This window comes from Talpa europaea (genome assembly GCF_964194135.1).
Source record: "Talpa europaea genome assembly, chromosome: 9".
Taxonomy (NCBI): domain Eukaryota; kingdom Metazoa; phylum Chordata; class Mammalia; order Eulipotyphla; family Talpidae; genus Talpa; species Talpa europaea.
Window position 1 is genome coordinate 40,989,355 of NC_140076.1, and position 14,050 is coordinate 41,003,404.

The window sequence follows — 14,050 nt, forward strand, 5'->3', positions numbered from 1 at the left end:
TACTATTATAAATTGAATCTATGCAGAAATGAGCCACCAGTAGCCTGAAGCCATGCATCATGATACCTAAGGGTCTCTTGAGTCCCCTAAGCAAAAAGATCCCTAAATAATTTAGACCTTTCAGACAAAGAAAAGTTGAATAGCTCAAAGACTTTTTTGGGAAGATGCCTGGAATGGATATTAGTGCCTTAAATATTTTGAGTATGATCTTTGGATATTTATTTCCTGCTTGATTCCCTATAGGCCTTCACCCCTCACATTATCTAGTTATGTTTTGACTGTGGATTATGTCAGACTGAAAATGTGGCTAGCAGGCCAGACACACAGAAGAATATTTCATATTTTGTTACATATCTCCAATATTAATATCATGGGTTATAATTTCTAAAGCTTTATTGAGTATTTGTTACACACTGCTGAGTTCTTTTAGATTTGGTCTGGTTTTATTGAATACCTCAGTTTATATATATTCCTGTTATTTTGTTAGTGACACATGGTCCAAGCATACAAAAAATGAACAAAAACAAACTTTGAATTTTGAAAAATATTCATATTTAATAAATTAGACTTTTAGCTAGAATACACTAAATACATGAATAAATTATCAACTTAGTAGAATTTTAAATTACTTAACTAAAAGCGTGTAGGCCAAAATTGTAGGAAGATCTTTCCAGATTTGTGGTAAAACAAAACAATGTGTCCTTTATATACATGATTTATAGAACAGCTTACTAAATAACTTGTCCTTGCCCTCTAATGTTAGTATACTAATAGGATCCCACCATACACACAAGTTATAGGATTTTACATTTGGAATGTAAAATTAAAAAATGCAAAATTTGTATTAGCTTATCATATTATAGATGAGTCAGCTAAGGCTGAGAAAATTGAAATGACATACCTAAGAGCACCCAGAGAGGATGAATCAGAACCAGGATTAGTCTTTTGACTCTGAGTGTGGTGTTATTTTCTTTTTCTTTGAATTTTTTTTAAAGATTTATTTATTCATGCATACAAGAACCGGGGTACTGGCCAGATCTGCAGAAGTGTGAGAGGATTCACTAGAGACAGAGTGGGGAGCAGAACAGGTGGATATACTGAAATACACTCTGAAGGGAGCAGCAGGTGAGACAGGAGAGGTCTGCCGTGCCATGTGGGTATCTCCTTGGCCGGCTGGGCTCAAACCTGCGCCGCAGAGGCTGTGGACGTCTTCACAGCGCTGTGCTCAACCGACTGCACCATCAGGGGAGGCCTGGTATTATTATTATTATTTTTTTTTAAAGATTTATTTATTTATTTATAGAAGCACTGGGTATAGTCAGAAGTGCAGGAGGGTGAGAGAATTCACCAGAGCCAGAGTGGGGAACAGAACAGGCAGACTGATGAAATACACTGCTGAGGGGAGCAGCGGGTGGCAGGAGAGGTCTGTGCACCTTGTGGGACCCTCGCCCAGTGGCCAGGGATGAACTGGTGCTACAGAGGCTGCGGGCAGCTTCGCAACCCAGCTCTCAACCGCTGCACCACCAGGGAGGCCCTGGTGTTATTTTTTATTAACTGTGTTGTCTTCTCTCCAATAATATAGTTTTAATTTTTACTTATTCATGGACTCTAGCATGTCTTTTGTCTATTTGCAAAGCAAAATAGGAGAGACGCACAAAGCAAAGCTCTTGCCCTTGAGAACTCTCATGTGGAGACATGTTTTTTTTTTCTTTATTAAGTAAATGTAATATCATGAGGGAGAGACCAAAGGAGCAAATGAAGCAAGCCCAACTAGACATTTCCCAGAGCACCCTGATTTGTTACACATCCAATTTACACGGTGATGGATTTTGGCTCTTTATCAGCCTGATTATGTTAAGCTTCCTGTGTTCTCCGTGTTTCCACTTCAGAGACAAGAAAAAGTTAAAATGAACAAATCAAAGAATAAAAAGGAAAAAGCTTCTACTTACCCTGCCACAGCAGATAAAAAAAATAAATCTTCTCTTCATTTTGTCTTTAAACATCTAAATAAAGTACCTTTATTTTACTTTATTTTCCCCACATGGCAAAAGAATTAGGTACATAAGGAAAACTTAACATTTCGGAAGGGTGTTATTATCATTCCTCTATTATTTATAAATATTTATTGAGTGCCTCTTTTCTGTAAAAAAAAAGAATAAAAGGTGAAGAACTGTTGCTTACTCAGGTATTGGCTTAGTAATTAATCATAAAAGGTACAACATTGGGGCCACAATAAAGTTACAGTGAAGACATGAAGAGTACAAGGGGAAGGAAAAGGTCCAATCTCAAGGGAAGATGGGACACTTCATGGAGCAGGGGTTGTTCAGATAAGATGTTGAGGATAGTTAAGATTCTCATAGGTGGAGTCTGAGAGTGAAATGGGAGACTATCCCCTCAGGACTGGGGCACCTGGCCTCCAGAGCATTGCTTGTGGGTACTGCAAGTAGTAGCAAGTGCTGGGCATTTTTCTGCCTGCCACCAGTGCAGCCTCAGGCTGCAGGCAGAGGCTAGCGGTGATGACAAGAAGCACTGGTTCCCCTCCCAGGCTGCCCCAGGGCATGCAGCTCCTGAGTCTGGCTGCAGAGAGAAGTGGGGCCTCCACTGGGCCAAATGCAGCGCTATGGCTCCCTCCAGCTGCAGGCAGTAGAGAGGCCTGTGGATTTGGTGCCTGGGTCATAGAATGGACTGATCAGGTGCAAGCTGTGAGCTGATCGGTAAATTGACCAATCAGCCATAGGATTAAAAATGGTCCAATCAGATTTGTAGGTGGGAGATCATGAAAGGATACAAGGCAGGGCAGGCCCCACCTTGGGGCTCTCAGTTTGGGCTTTTAGATTCTGTTCCTGACCTCAAAAAGAAGATGACTCATTCTGTTGCTGAGAAAGAGGCTGTTCCTAGCCTCTGAAGAAAGAAGCATCATCTAGCAGCTGACTTCCTAAGAGAGAAGAAAAACTGAATTGCTTCATAGCGCCTGGGCCAGCAGCACCTGCCTCTGGCCTCTTAGCTTGAAAGAACAAAAGGCCTAGTATTTCAAAGAGCTGTTTGTTGGTGCTGTGGGCCAACAATTCACACAGAGCTATAATGCTGATGTTTCTAACACCACCTCTGGTGACCAGGTAACCAGCACTAATGGCCAATACTGCACAGTACTGCTGATCCGTGACCTGTACTCTATGTCCCGGTCACCTTTTGAGAGCTGTTAATTATCCAGTGCTGCTGCCTCTTTTGCTGTCTGGTCCATTGTGCAGTGCTGTCCATCCCATCCTTCAGACTGTTGCTGTGGGCTGCTGCAGCATCTCAGTGGCCCCACCTGTGAGTGTCTCCAGCTGCGGTGAGTTGCATTCTGGCTTGCTGCTTGCCATGAGCTTCAGGCCTTTTTGGCGGGATAGCGCCATCTTGGCTGGGTGTCTTTTGTTTAGGACTTTGTACACTGTTGACACTATCTGGGATGAGATAACTGGCCAATTGTGGCCCTAGGAACTCTTTGTTTTCCCTGTTTGTTAAATCCTTTTGTTGATACCTGGGCAGTCTTGTAATCGTGTGCATGGCTGACCTATCCTCTGTTGGTTATTGTCCTTTGAGCCTCTGCCATAGCTCTCTTTCAAGAGGACCTTTCAGGCACTTTTCATGGTTTGTTCAGGGACTAGAGATAATGTGGTTCATTGAAGCTTTGGGGGTTTCAGTTGTAGTGGGGTCCATATTGCTGAAAGAAAGGGGATGGAAGCTGAATAGAGAGTTTTGAACACCTGGTACAGAACTTGACTTTCCCTGTTTTTCCTTAGGTGGTTATTATTTTGAACATAATTAGAAAAAGACAAGATCTGTTTCCAGCATAGGTCTCTATCTTAGTCATCGGTGTACATACTTACCATATATAAGGCATGGCTCAACCAACTTATCATAATCCCCTAAGATCACCTGGCTAAAGGATGATGTTTTTTGTGTTCAGGTTTTCCCACCTCACACCAAGAATGGACTTGTTAACTTGTCTAGAAAGAAATTTATTTTCCATTTTTCTCCCCTGAGGTCATTAGGGAAGTCTATGAATTGGCTGAATTGCTAACTGAATAGTGCTGGTTACTGTAATCTTCATTAGTTAGCTTTATTCCAAATGGAAAATAGTCTTTTGGGTTGTCTGTTAGCTCTCAGTGAATCATATTAACTTCAGCAGGTGAGATGTACTTTCTTTCACATTCCATTTTCTACTAAGACAGCACAATTCTGAGGTATTCACCTTCAGTGACTGTACTGTTTTCTAGTTTTGCTGGCTTATATACATTGGGACCCCTTCTGGGGGCCCAGAGAAATCATCTTGATCTCATCCAGTGTTCCTGAACCTTGTTTGCCTACTAGAATCACCTAGAAGTGGTTCAAAACCTCTTTACCACAGATACATCAAACTCAGTCTCTGGGGGTGGGGAGGGCAGAACCCAAGTGTTAGCAGTTTTTAAAACTCCTCAGGTGATTCCACTTTGCAGCGAAAGTCAAAAACAGATCCAGAGCAGGTAGTCCTTACAGTGCCTGTCTCTTGATTACCATCTGTTCAAGAGCAGAGTGTGGTCTGCTGAGCTGCAGCATCAGCATTACCTGGAAACTGGCTACCAAAGCCTTTTCTCCAGCCCCACCCTAGGCCGAGTGAGTCAGACACTCTTGGGTGAGGCCTTCTGTAACAAGCCCTCCAGGTGATTTGATGCTTACTAACTTTTGAAAGTCATGACCTAGATCAGTAGAAAGGATTAAAATAAAAGGGAATCAAATTTTGGGGGGGGGTCTTACTTGTGTCATAAAATTAGATATATGTGATTTAAAAGAAAGTAATACTTAAGTGTATTTTAACTCCAGTATAACTCTAAATAGCAAGTATTCTATTTTTTTAAATCAAAGTTTGCTACACACACTTTATATTAGAATCACCTGGTTAAATATGTGTTTATCTCAGGAATCTACTCTAAACGTATGAATCATAATTTCTGAGGCAAGGTCCAGAATCTTTATTTTTCACAAGTGGTTCTTTGGCAAACTAACATTTCAGAAACCTTGTTCTAAACGATTGGCAATGTGTATATGAATCTTCTATATGCTTCATTAAAATACATGGTTTCTGTATTTGCCTCTATTGAAATTAATGATTCATTTGGTTAGTTTGTAGAATTTGTAATAGTGAAGTATGTTATCAAAAGTTTGCTGTGTAAAAGCTGTTCTCTGTACTGAGTTATAACTAGAATGTGCATTTTTTACTTGTTAAGACATGGTTAATACTATTTTTAAAAGAGTCATTTCAAGTATCTATAATGGTATAATTTTGTTTTTAGCTCACTTTGTAAAAGATCATTTTTATTTTAAGATGCTCCTTATTCTAGTTGATAAGGTGAAAATATAATGATAGTAAATAGAAAATATACCAATTAATATTAGTACAGCAGAGATTGATTAAAAATGATTTTCAGAATTCTCTGTAATGACTCCTTGTAGAAGTATATTTTATAGCAGTGTCATTGGGAAGCCCCTGGGTTAGAATAAAATACAGAATCAGCATCTACTTAACAAGAATTAGGTAATAAAATATTTTCAGCCTTCTCATCTTTCTAAAATTATCTCTGTAATTTTCACTTGGGGGGGACAGATATAGGCAATTATGAAGACTAACAAAACCTATCAGTTTCATTATAATACAAATGTTATGAAATATTTTTACTTAATGTAAATGAACATTTTAGTTTGTAGTGTTGTGTTCACAAAATGTTCAGTGTTGATGTTGATAAGCCTTTGCTATTTTCAGAAGCAAAGAATCACAAATTGAATGCCAGTGATCTAAATGACATTCAGATGGCTTTTACCTATCAACATCACTTAAATAGCAGATTGCATCTGTTTGCAATCTGCTATTTAAGTGAGTGTTATTTTGCTTAAATTTCTGTTGCTTTGTATGAAATTTTATGTCTGGTAACCTAACATGTATGATGGTGATGATGTGGTTACCTGTAATAGCTGACATTTAAGTGCTTCCATGTCAAAAACTGTTAACGTGTATTTTATGTTTTTCAATTTTAGAAAAGTTGATATAGGTCAACAGGGGAAAGAACTGAGGCATCAAGTGATTAACAAGTGTGCCTAAGTCACATAGTGTAAGTGGCAAAACTGGAACTTAGAGTTCTTGCTCTTAACCAATATGAATACTAAAATACTATGCTGATTGAAATCATAGCTTAACTCTTAATCCTGCAATCATTTGTTTTGGACCTTATGTGATTTATAGGTGTAAGTGTTCATCTAAGAAGTTTTTTTCCAATTGTTTTTCTTTTTTTTTTAGGAAACTGCTTCTTTTTATTGTGCTATGTGTGACAGGGGATGCTGTTTATGCACAAGAACAAGGTAAGAAGGTCAACTTGTTAACTTATTTATATAAAATCTCTGCTCCTAGACATAATTTTAAACAATAATACATAATTTTAAACTATAATATAACCTTTAGTTCAACATTAAACAAAAAATTCTACCCAGTATGAATGAGAATGTAAGGGTAAAGAAATTTTGGGGGGAAATATGACCTTTCTGGAATTACTCATATCTTCCATCTGTGAAATTTCTTACATTTTTAAGCAAACTCTCTATAAAAGGGAAGTTTTGTAGTGTGAAAAGGCTTTCCTTGTGACCTCATTTTTAAGTGGGAGTTCTTGGGGGTGGCAAACTGTAACTGGTTTACCTTTGCACTTCATGAAACAACACAAGCATATACTAAATGTTCCATCTAGATTTACATCATTAAGAAACAAGATGAAATTTTGCATACCGGTGGGCTTGGATTTTATTTCATCCCAATGGAGAGGTTTAGGAAGTACTCAGTGTTTTTGTTTTGTTTTCTAACTAGTTGCTCTAATAGTATAGTGATAGTTTCAGGAATCTCTGTGTACCCCAATTTATTATCCAACATTTACAATGTATTTTCTAGTTGCCACATAATATCCTAATTACCATTAATTGAAATAGGATTAAGATAATGTCTGATTTCAAAATGAAAAAAGCATGTACTTAATGTCAAAGGAAGAAATGCCAAAGTCAAAGAGAAAAATCCTGGAACTGTGTGGAACTTATGATTATCACCATGACCTCATTTTTTTTCTTCTCTGCCTTTTACCTAGCAGGGCTGGCTGATGACTGATTCTGATAGAACCAAATATTCTATTCAGTGACTAATTCAATGAACCACTGATTGCCAGTTTGCTCAGTCAACCAAATAACATTAAGATAAAGACAAGTAAATCATGAATGAAATGTGAGCAGGTAGACAGGCATCACAAAGAGGGGTGTTGCTCTAATAGACCAGATTGACAAGCGGGCATAGATGTATGAAAACCAGCACAAAGACGAATTAAGATATGAGTTGGAAGGCATTTTCTAATGTTTTTTAAATGGATAAATAGTTACATTAGGTTACACATCACATGTAACTTTAGGAAATGTCATTCTTGACCAACCCATTTCTTTTACTTCATTTTAAGTAGCCATGAAGAGCAGAGCTACCATCTCCTAATTTCTAATTATGAGTGTTCCAATTTGTGAAAACTTCTGTAGCAGTCACTATGTTAGAAAAATGTGTATTTCACCACTACTTCATCGCAAAATTTTTTATAATTATGCCCATGATAGAATTACTAAAACCCAGATTAAGATTAAGTAATAGGTAATTATCTCAAATGTTACTGGCTAACAAAAGGAAAAACCAGGATTTGAACTTACTTTGACTGTAGAGTCTATAAATTATTTAAAATTAAGCCTCTGGACCATAGAGAAGATAAGAGAATTGCCATTACTAATTAAATATGTTTTGTGTATTGTCTTGTCTTTGGCAGTTACTTTACATATGCTATTCTAATCCTCATGAACCTGCAGGGTATGTAGTACTACACATAAAGAAATTGAGATTCCTCCCTTATAACCATTGGCTTATTCTCAGAATCTAAGAGGTATTTTTTTGTTTTGTAGTTAATTTGCTTTGAAAGTTAAAATGGCATGATGTAATTATCAGATTAGAAAAATATTTTCAAAGAAATCATGGCTTCATAATGATCTCAGATACCACCTGTGACCTTAATACTACAAAATATGTCTATTTGAACTAGACTTAAACCCAAATTGGACTTCTTGGAAATGAATATGTGCTTATGAGATTTTTCAAAATTAAAGTAGCAAAGTAATTCAAGTATGTAGTTTAAAGAACAAGTTGTAAGACAAAACATGATGAAAAATGTGTATGGTCCTTTGACCTTACCCACTCCTGAGAGCTATCCAAACTCTCTTGTACCTTTTTAGCAATTAACTTCCATATTTCCTGATATTTTTATTTTATGGACATCCTATTACTGATGAGGCTTTAACATTGTACCATTTGTTTAGGTGGGGGTTTTTTTTGTATTTTTTTTTTTTATTTTGTATTTTTTTGTATTTTTTTTGTATTTGTATTTTTTTGTATTTTGTATTTTTGTATTTTGTATTTTATTTTGTATTTTTTTGTATTTTGGAAGTATAGGACTCCCCGTAGCCCCCAACACCCTCCTGGTGCTGTTGTAATAGCTCTCCCTCCACCAAGGCATCCAGTGTCCACCTCCATTTTGCTCTCTCCTCCTGCCCTTCTGAATGTGTTTTATACTATGCTTTTAAGCGTTGGTTTTTGAGTTAGTACTTTTTTATTCTCTCAACATAGTTTATCAAGTTAGGTTAATATTTATCTAATTATGACCATGTATGTATTTTTTTTAACCACGTAATCATTCATACTTTCTTGTGCAAAATTACAAGATTATCTCCTTTTATTGTTTGGTTTGTATTCTGTCACCATGACTAATGCTCAGATACTCAAAAAAAATTCTAAAATTTCTTTGAAAAATAAAAAAAAATACACCAAGCATTTTTTGTTCTTGGAGATATTTCTTCTAGAAGCTAAAATTCTCCTGTTTGATCCTGGATCTGTAGAACTTTAAAGTTCCTGTAGAATTGATGTCACTTATTTCTGTTAGAGCCAGTGTCTTAGGACCCATTTTTCTTTTTCATCTCCCATTTTCTTATTGGAGTGGAGTGGCATCCTGAGAAGGTGTTTTGTATCAATACTTTTTTGCAATGTGGAGAGTATGTGTGCATTTCTGAGAATGTTTATTTCACCCATATATCTGAGAACAGTGGGCATAAATTTTAGGTTGTAAATTGTTTTTCCTTCAGAATTTTAAAGGTTTTTGTCTGTTGTCTTCTGTTTTTTTTTTTTTAAGATTTATTTTTATACAAGAATTGGGGTACAGGCCAGAGATATGGGAGGTGAGAGGATTCACGAGAGACAGAGCAGGGAACAGAACAGGCAGATAGACCAAAGTACACTGCTGAGGGGAGCAGTGGGCGAGACAGGAGAGGTCTGTCCCGCCATGTAGGTTTCTCCCTGGCTGGCAGGGAATCGAACTCATGCTGCAGTGGCTTCGGATTGCTTCGTAGATTGCGTCTTAACCCCTGCGCCACCAGGGAGACCCTCTGTTGTCTTCTGGTTTTGCAGTAAAGAAATCTGATGTTATACTATTCTTGATCCTTAATATATGACCTTAAGATCATCTATTTATATTGATATCTTGAAATTTCACAATAAAGTACCTTGGTACAACTTTTTTCAATTAATTGTGTTGTGCATTCAGTGCAGGGTTCAATAGGAAAGATCTTTCATTTTTTTTAAATATTTTATTTATTTGTACATACAAGAACTGGGGTGTAGGCTGGAGGTGTTGGGGGTGAGAGGAGTCATGAGAGACAGAGTGGGGAGCAGAACAGGTGGATCTACTGAAATACACTGCCGAGGGGAGCAGCGGGTGAGACAGGAGAGGTCTGCTGTGCCATGTGGCTTAGCTCCCTGGCTGGGGATCGAATACATGTTGCAGTGGCTGTAGATAGCTTGATAGTGCTGTGTCCCCAGCCCCTGTGCCATCAGGGAGGTCCCAAAAGATCTTTCATTTTCTGGGAATTTTCCCGTTATTTTTCTCTTCTGCATTTTCTCTATATGCAAATTCTGCTGGTCAGATATTAGTTCTCCTGGGTTGAGCTCCTTACTTTCTTATTTTTAGCTTCTCTTTCCCATCTTTGTTTTGTTTTGTTTTATTAGATTTTCTTAAGTCACTATTTCAAATACTGTCATTTTTTGTTGTATTTAAAAATTCTAAGAACTTACTCCAATTGTTCCCTTTAAATAGCATCTCTGTTTCTTTGCACTATCTATTTTTATCTCTCTAAGGATAAGAATACCTCTTAAGGGCCTCCCCGGTGGCGCAGCGGTTGAGCGCTGGGTTGCGAAACTGCGCGCGGCCTCTGCGGCGCCGGTTCGATCCCCGGCTGCTCCCCGGCCACCGGAGGAGGGTCCCACATGGCGCGCAGACCTCTCCTGCCGCCCGCTGCTCCCCTCAGCAGTGTACTTCGGTCCTTCTGCCTGCTCTGCTCCCCGCTCTGGCTCTGGTGAATTCTCTCACCCTCCCGCACTTCTGACTGTACCCAGTGCATGTATAAACAAAACAAACAAACAAATAAATAAAGCATGCGTCTATTAAAAAAAAAATATAAAAAAAAAAAAGAATACCTCTTAAACTTTCATTTTGCTCACTGCACTTGTCTGTTTACTTCAAATTTTTACTTGTTTTGGTATGTCTTTTATGCTGGAAAAATTCTTTAAGTCTATGGTACCTGTGTTAGCATTTAAATGTAAGGCACTAAAATATGCTTGGAATCTCTGTTTGTTTGGATAGGCTTGTCAACTGGTTATATTTTACATAGTGATTAGGTTGGAACTTAGGTGATGATCATCTTGTTAAACCAAAAGTGTCTGAGAGTATACAGTTTCTTAAGAGAAAAATTGCTACTATTGGAATAAAGTGATGTGAAGAGGTTTTGGGAAATGGGGTGGGGGTGCTGTCTCACCATTTAGTATGTAGATATTAATTGGATCCCATTGTTCTCAGTGTGGATTTCTCATCTGTCTTCTTTTATGATTCAATGTTTGTACATAGGTAAGCTTTAATCTGTTATGGTTTCAATTTCATACACAAATTACTGCTACTGCCCCATTCGAATTCTTATGGTGCTTCAATTTTTTAGTTCTTTTTCAGGCTTTTTCTGATCAGCCTGCTAGTCATTGCACCTGCCTCTGCAAGCCCTTAATGTTCAGTTTTTTTTAGCTCAGCTGATTCCTTCTTATGCTTTTAATCTTCCAAAAATGCACTGGTGTTTCTCTTTGCTATTGTCTTTTCTCCTTACTCTGCCCATATAGTTTTAAACCACCGTTCTTTATTTTAGAGAAATATAAAGATTGAGAAGAAAATTTCTGATCTGTCATGATTTTAATTATCCCTTTAAATTTTAACACAGGTAAGGAAATCAGAAATTATTAAACATAAACTTTAAGTAAAACTTTGTTATAGAAACAAACATAATCTAGTAAATAAATGGTTCTACTTTAAGAAAGAATACTGTGTTTTCTGAAGATATGACAGATATAGTTCTTTTATCTGATGCAGTCTACTTTATTTTCTGTGTTAGTGGGCTGACTTCAGTGAGATTGACATAGCTGTAGCACCTTTAACATGATAATTCAGACCATAAGAGATTTAGAGCTAATTCTTAATATACACAGCATTCTTAGACTCATGTTCCCTAGGTGAAAACCACATGTGTAGAAAATATCTGTGTAGGATACTCCTCTCCAAAAGAGTATTTCCTGTGGAAATTAACCTAAATGTGTTTGTTATTAACAGAAGTAGCTCATTCTAGATGCAGTAACCCTCTATTTCCTACCAAAATAAACCTTTGTGGACACTTTACCAACAGTTTTACACATTGGTTAAAGCTTCATTTCTCATTTCAGAAATGAATTTGCTTGAATTCCTTAAAGTCACAATTGCCACTTTTAATATGGCAGTGGTGCTAAAGCAAAGGTTTTCTGGAGTCTGAAACTTGGATTTATGTCCAGCTCCCAATGCTATGTGACTTTGAGCCAGTACTTTAAATACTCTGATCCTCATTTTCAGCAACTTTAAAATGAAGGTAATAGTACTTACTACTTTTGAATATTATGTGGATAAAATGAGATAACATGTAAAGTGCTTAGTGCAAGTCTATTACATAAGGGACAAATAGTAAATTTTAGTAAGAAAAATACTCATCATTTTCCTTCTTCATGTACTCATATCGATTTAGTAAAATAAAACATAGTGCCTGGTTTTGAACAACTTTAATTCAGTGAGTTGGAAACTAGGAATTATGCATTTAATCTTAATGGTGGTGTTATAGAGCAACCCCGATATTAAACGGGTTCCTGGCTGTGGGTCCTCACCCGTGCGCTTTGAAGGGACTTATGAATACTCTACTACAGACACACACAAAAGGGTTAATAAAAGGTTTATTTACAAGAGAAAAAGAAATAAGGAAAATGTACAACTCAGGGAGAAAATAGGGAAATAAAGTCTTTAATGCGTCCTACCCGATCCGACGACCTGGAAACCCAAAGTCACTCTCAGAGCTGGCCGGACGCTGCGAGCTGGTGGAGAGCCAAAAATGGGGGATCCCCAAAGCTATCTGAGATTATAAGGAATAATAAAATGTGGGTATTGGGCAGTTATTTTTGTTAAATTTTGTTAAATTAGCAGGTAAAAGCTCTTAGACTGTGAGTCAAATACATGGGTATGAGTCATAATTTTATCATTAGTGAGACACAGTTTCTCCTTTACCCTTCTTTCCCTTCCTTCCTCTCCCCATTTTCTTTTTTAAAAGATTTATTTATGCATATAAGAACTGGGGTACAGGCCAGAGGTGTGGGGGGCAAGAGAATTCACCAGAGACAGAGTGGGGAACAGAATAGGCAGACTGACCAAAAACACTGCTGAGGGGAATAGCGGGCAAAACAGGAGAGGTCTGCCGTGCCATGTGGGTAGCTCCCAGGCCATCCAGGGATCGAACTCAAGCTGCAGTGGCTCCGGGTAGCTTCACAATGTTGTGCTTAACCCCTTGTACCACCAGGGAGGCCCAATTTCCTTTCTCTCCTACCACCTCTTTTTCCCTCCCTCCCCTTTTCTTTTAACTAGTTGTATAGTAAACAGCAATAATATAAGTTTTAAATAAGACAAGCTAGATTGGAGTGTCTAGGTCTATATCTCAACATCAGCCTTGCAGAACTAGAAGATGGCTTTTATGAGATAATGAGAGAGGGTCTGTTTCTCATTAGTGTATAACAAAATAGGAGCAAACAAAATTGCACTGATGACTTAAAAAGGAGGTAACACTTCAACTGAGACTTAAGAGGATGAGTAAAGTTTGGCATGAATGGGGTATACATTGCAAACTCTGAAAGAATGATATTTAAAATAAAAACATAGGCTGTGACATAGCAAGAAATTTAAGGAAAAATAAAAACTGCTGAGAATGGAGAAAGCTGTGCTGTGAGCAGGTGTGCCAGTGAAGAGAAAAAAAGAGTGTTAAGTTGGCGAACAACTCAACCCCTTCATCCGACACCAACTGCAAGTTTGAGGATCTCCATGACCCCCTTATACCTCAGTTCTCTAGAAGGATTGGCAGAATTTACCCAAATATGTTACACTCATAGTTATGGTTTCTTCCAGCAAAAGATGCAGATTAAAATCAGTCCAGGGAAAGAGTCTAGGAGAGTCCCATGTGTAGTTTTTTGGTGTCAGCTCCCAGTGGAGCCCTGGCCAAAACCCACTTTTACATCAATGATTTGTGACAGTAAATATGGAGTTTTTGTCAATCAGTGAATTTCACCTGAGCCTTCATGTCCAGAGTCTTCACTGTGACTGACATGTAAACACTGTTGATTACCCACATAGCTGACCTCAGTCTCTAGTTCTCTCTCCCAATATGACCTAAAGTCCTCACCATAATTCACACTTTTTGGTGTGATCCATGACCTGCAAATATACAGACTTTTTTTTTTTTTAATCAAGCAAGATGTACCAGGTATTTAGAGATTACCACCCAGAAACAAAGGACAAATACAAGCCTACTCTTTGAGCAAGTTTAA

The 14,050-nt window shown here is 37.7% G+C and overlaps 1 protein-coding gene across 1 annotated transcript in view; it reads left to right on the plus strand.

Moving 5' to 3' along the window:
• COL24A1 (collagen type XXIV alpha 1 chain) overlaps nt 1-14,050 on the plus strand; it is a gene marked incomplete at both ends in the record, with an annotated part of 264,900 nt that overhangs the window by 4,316 nt on the left and 246,534 nt on the right. Inside the window, one exon of the mRNA XM_084243185.1 lies at nt 6,311-6,372. Within this exon, the coding sequence (XP_084099311.1) occupies nt 6,311-6,372 (62 nt within the window). The remainder of the gene's footprint in view (nt 1-6,310; nt 6,373-14,050) is intronic.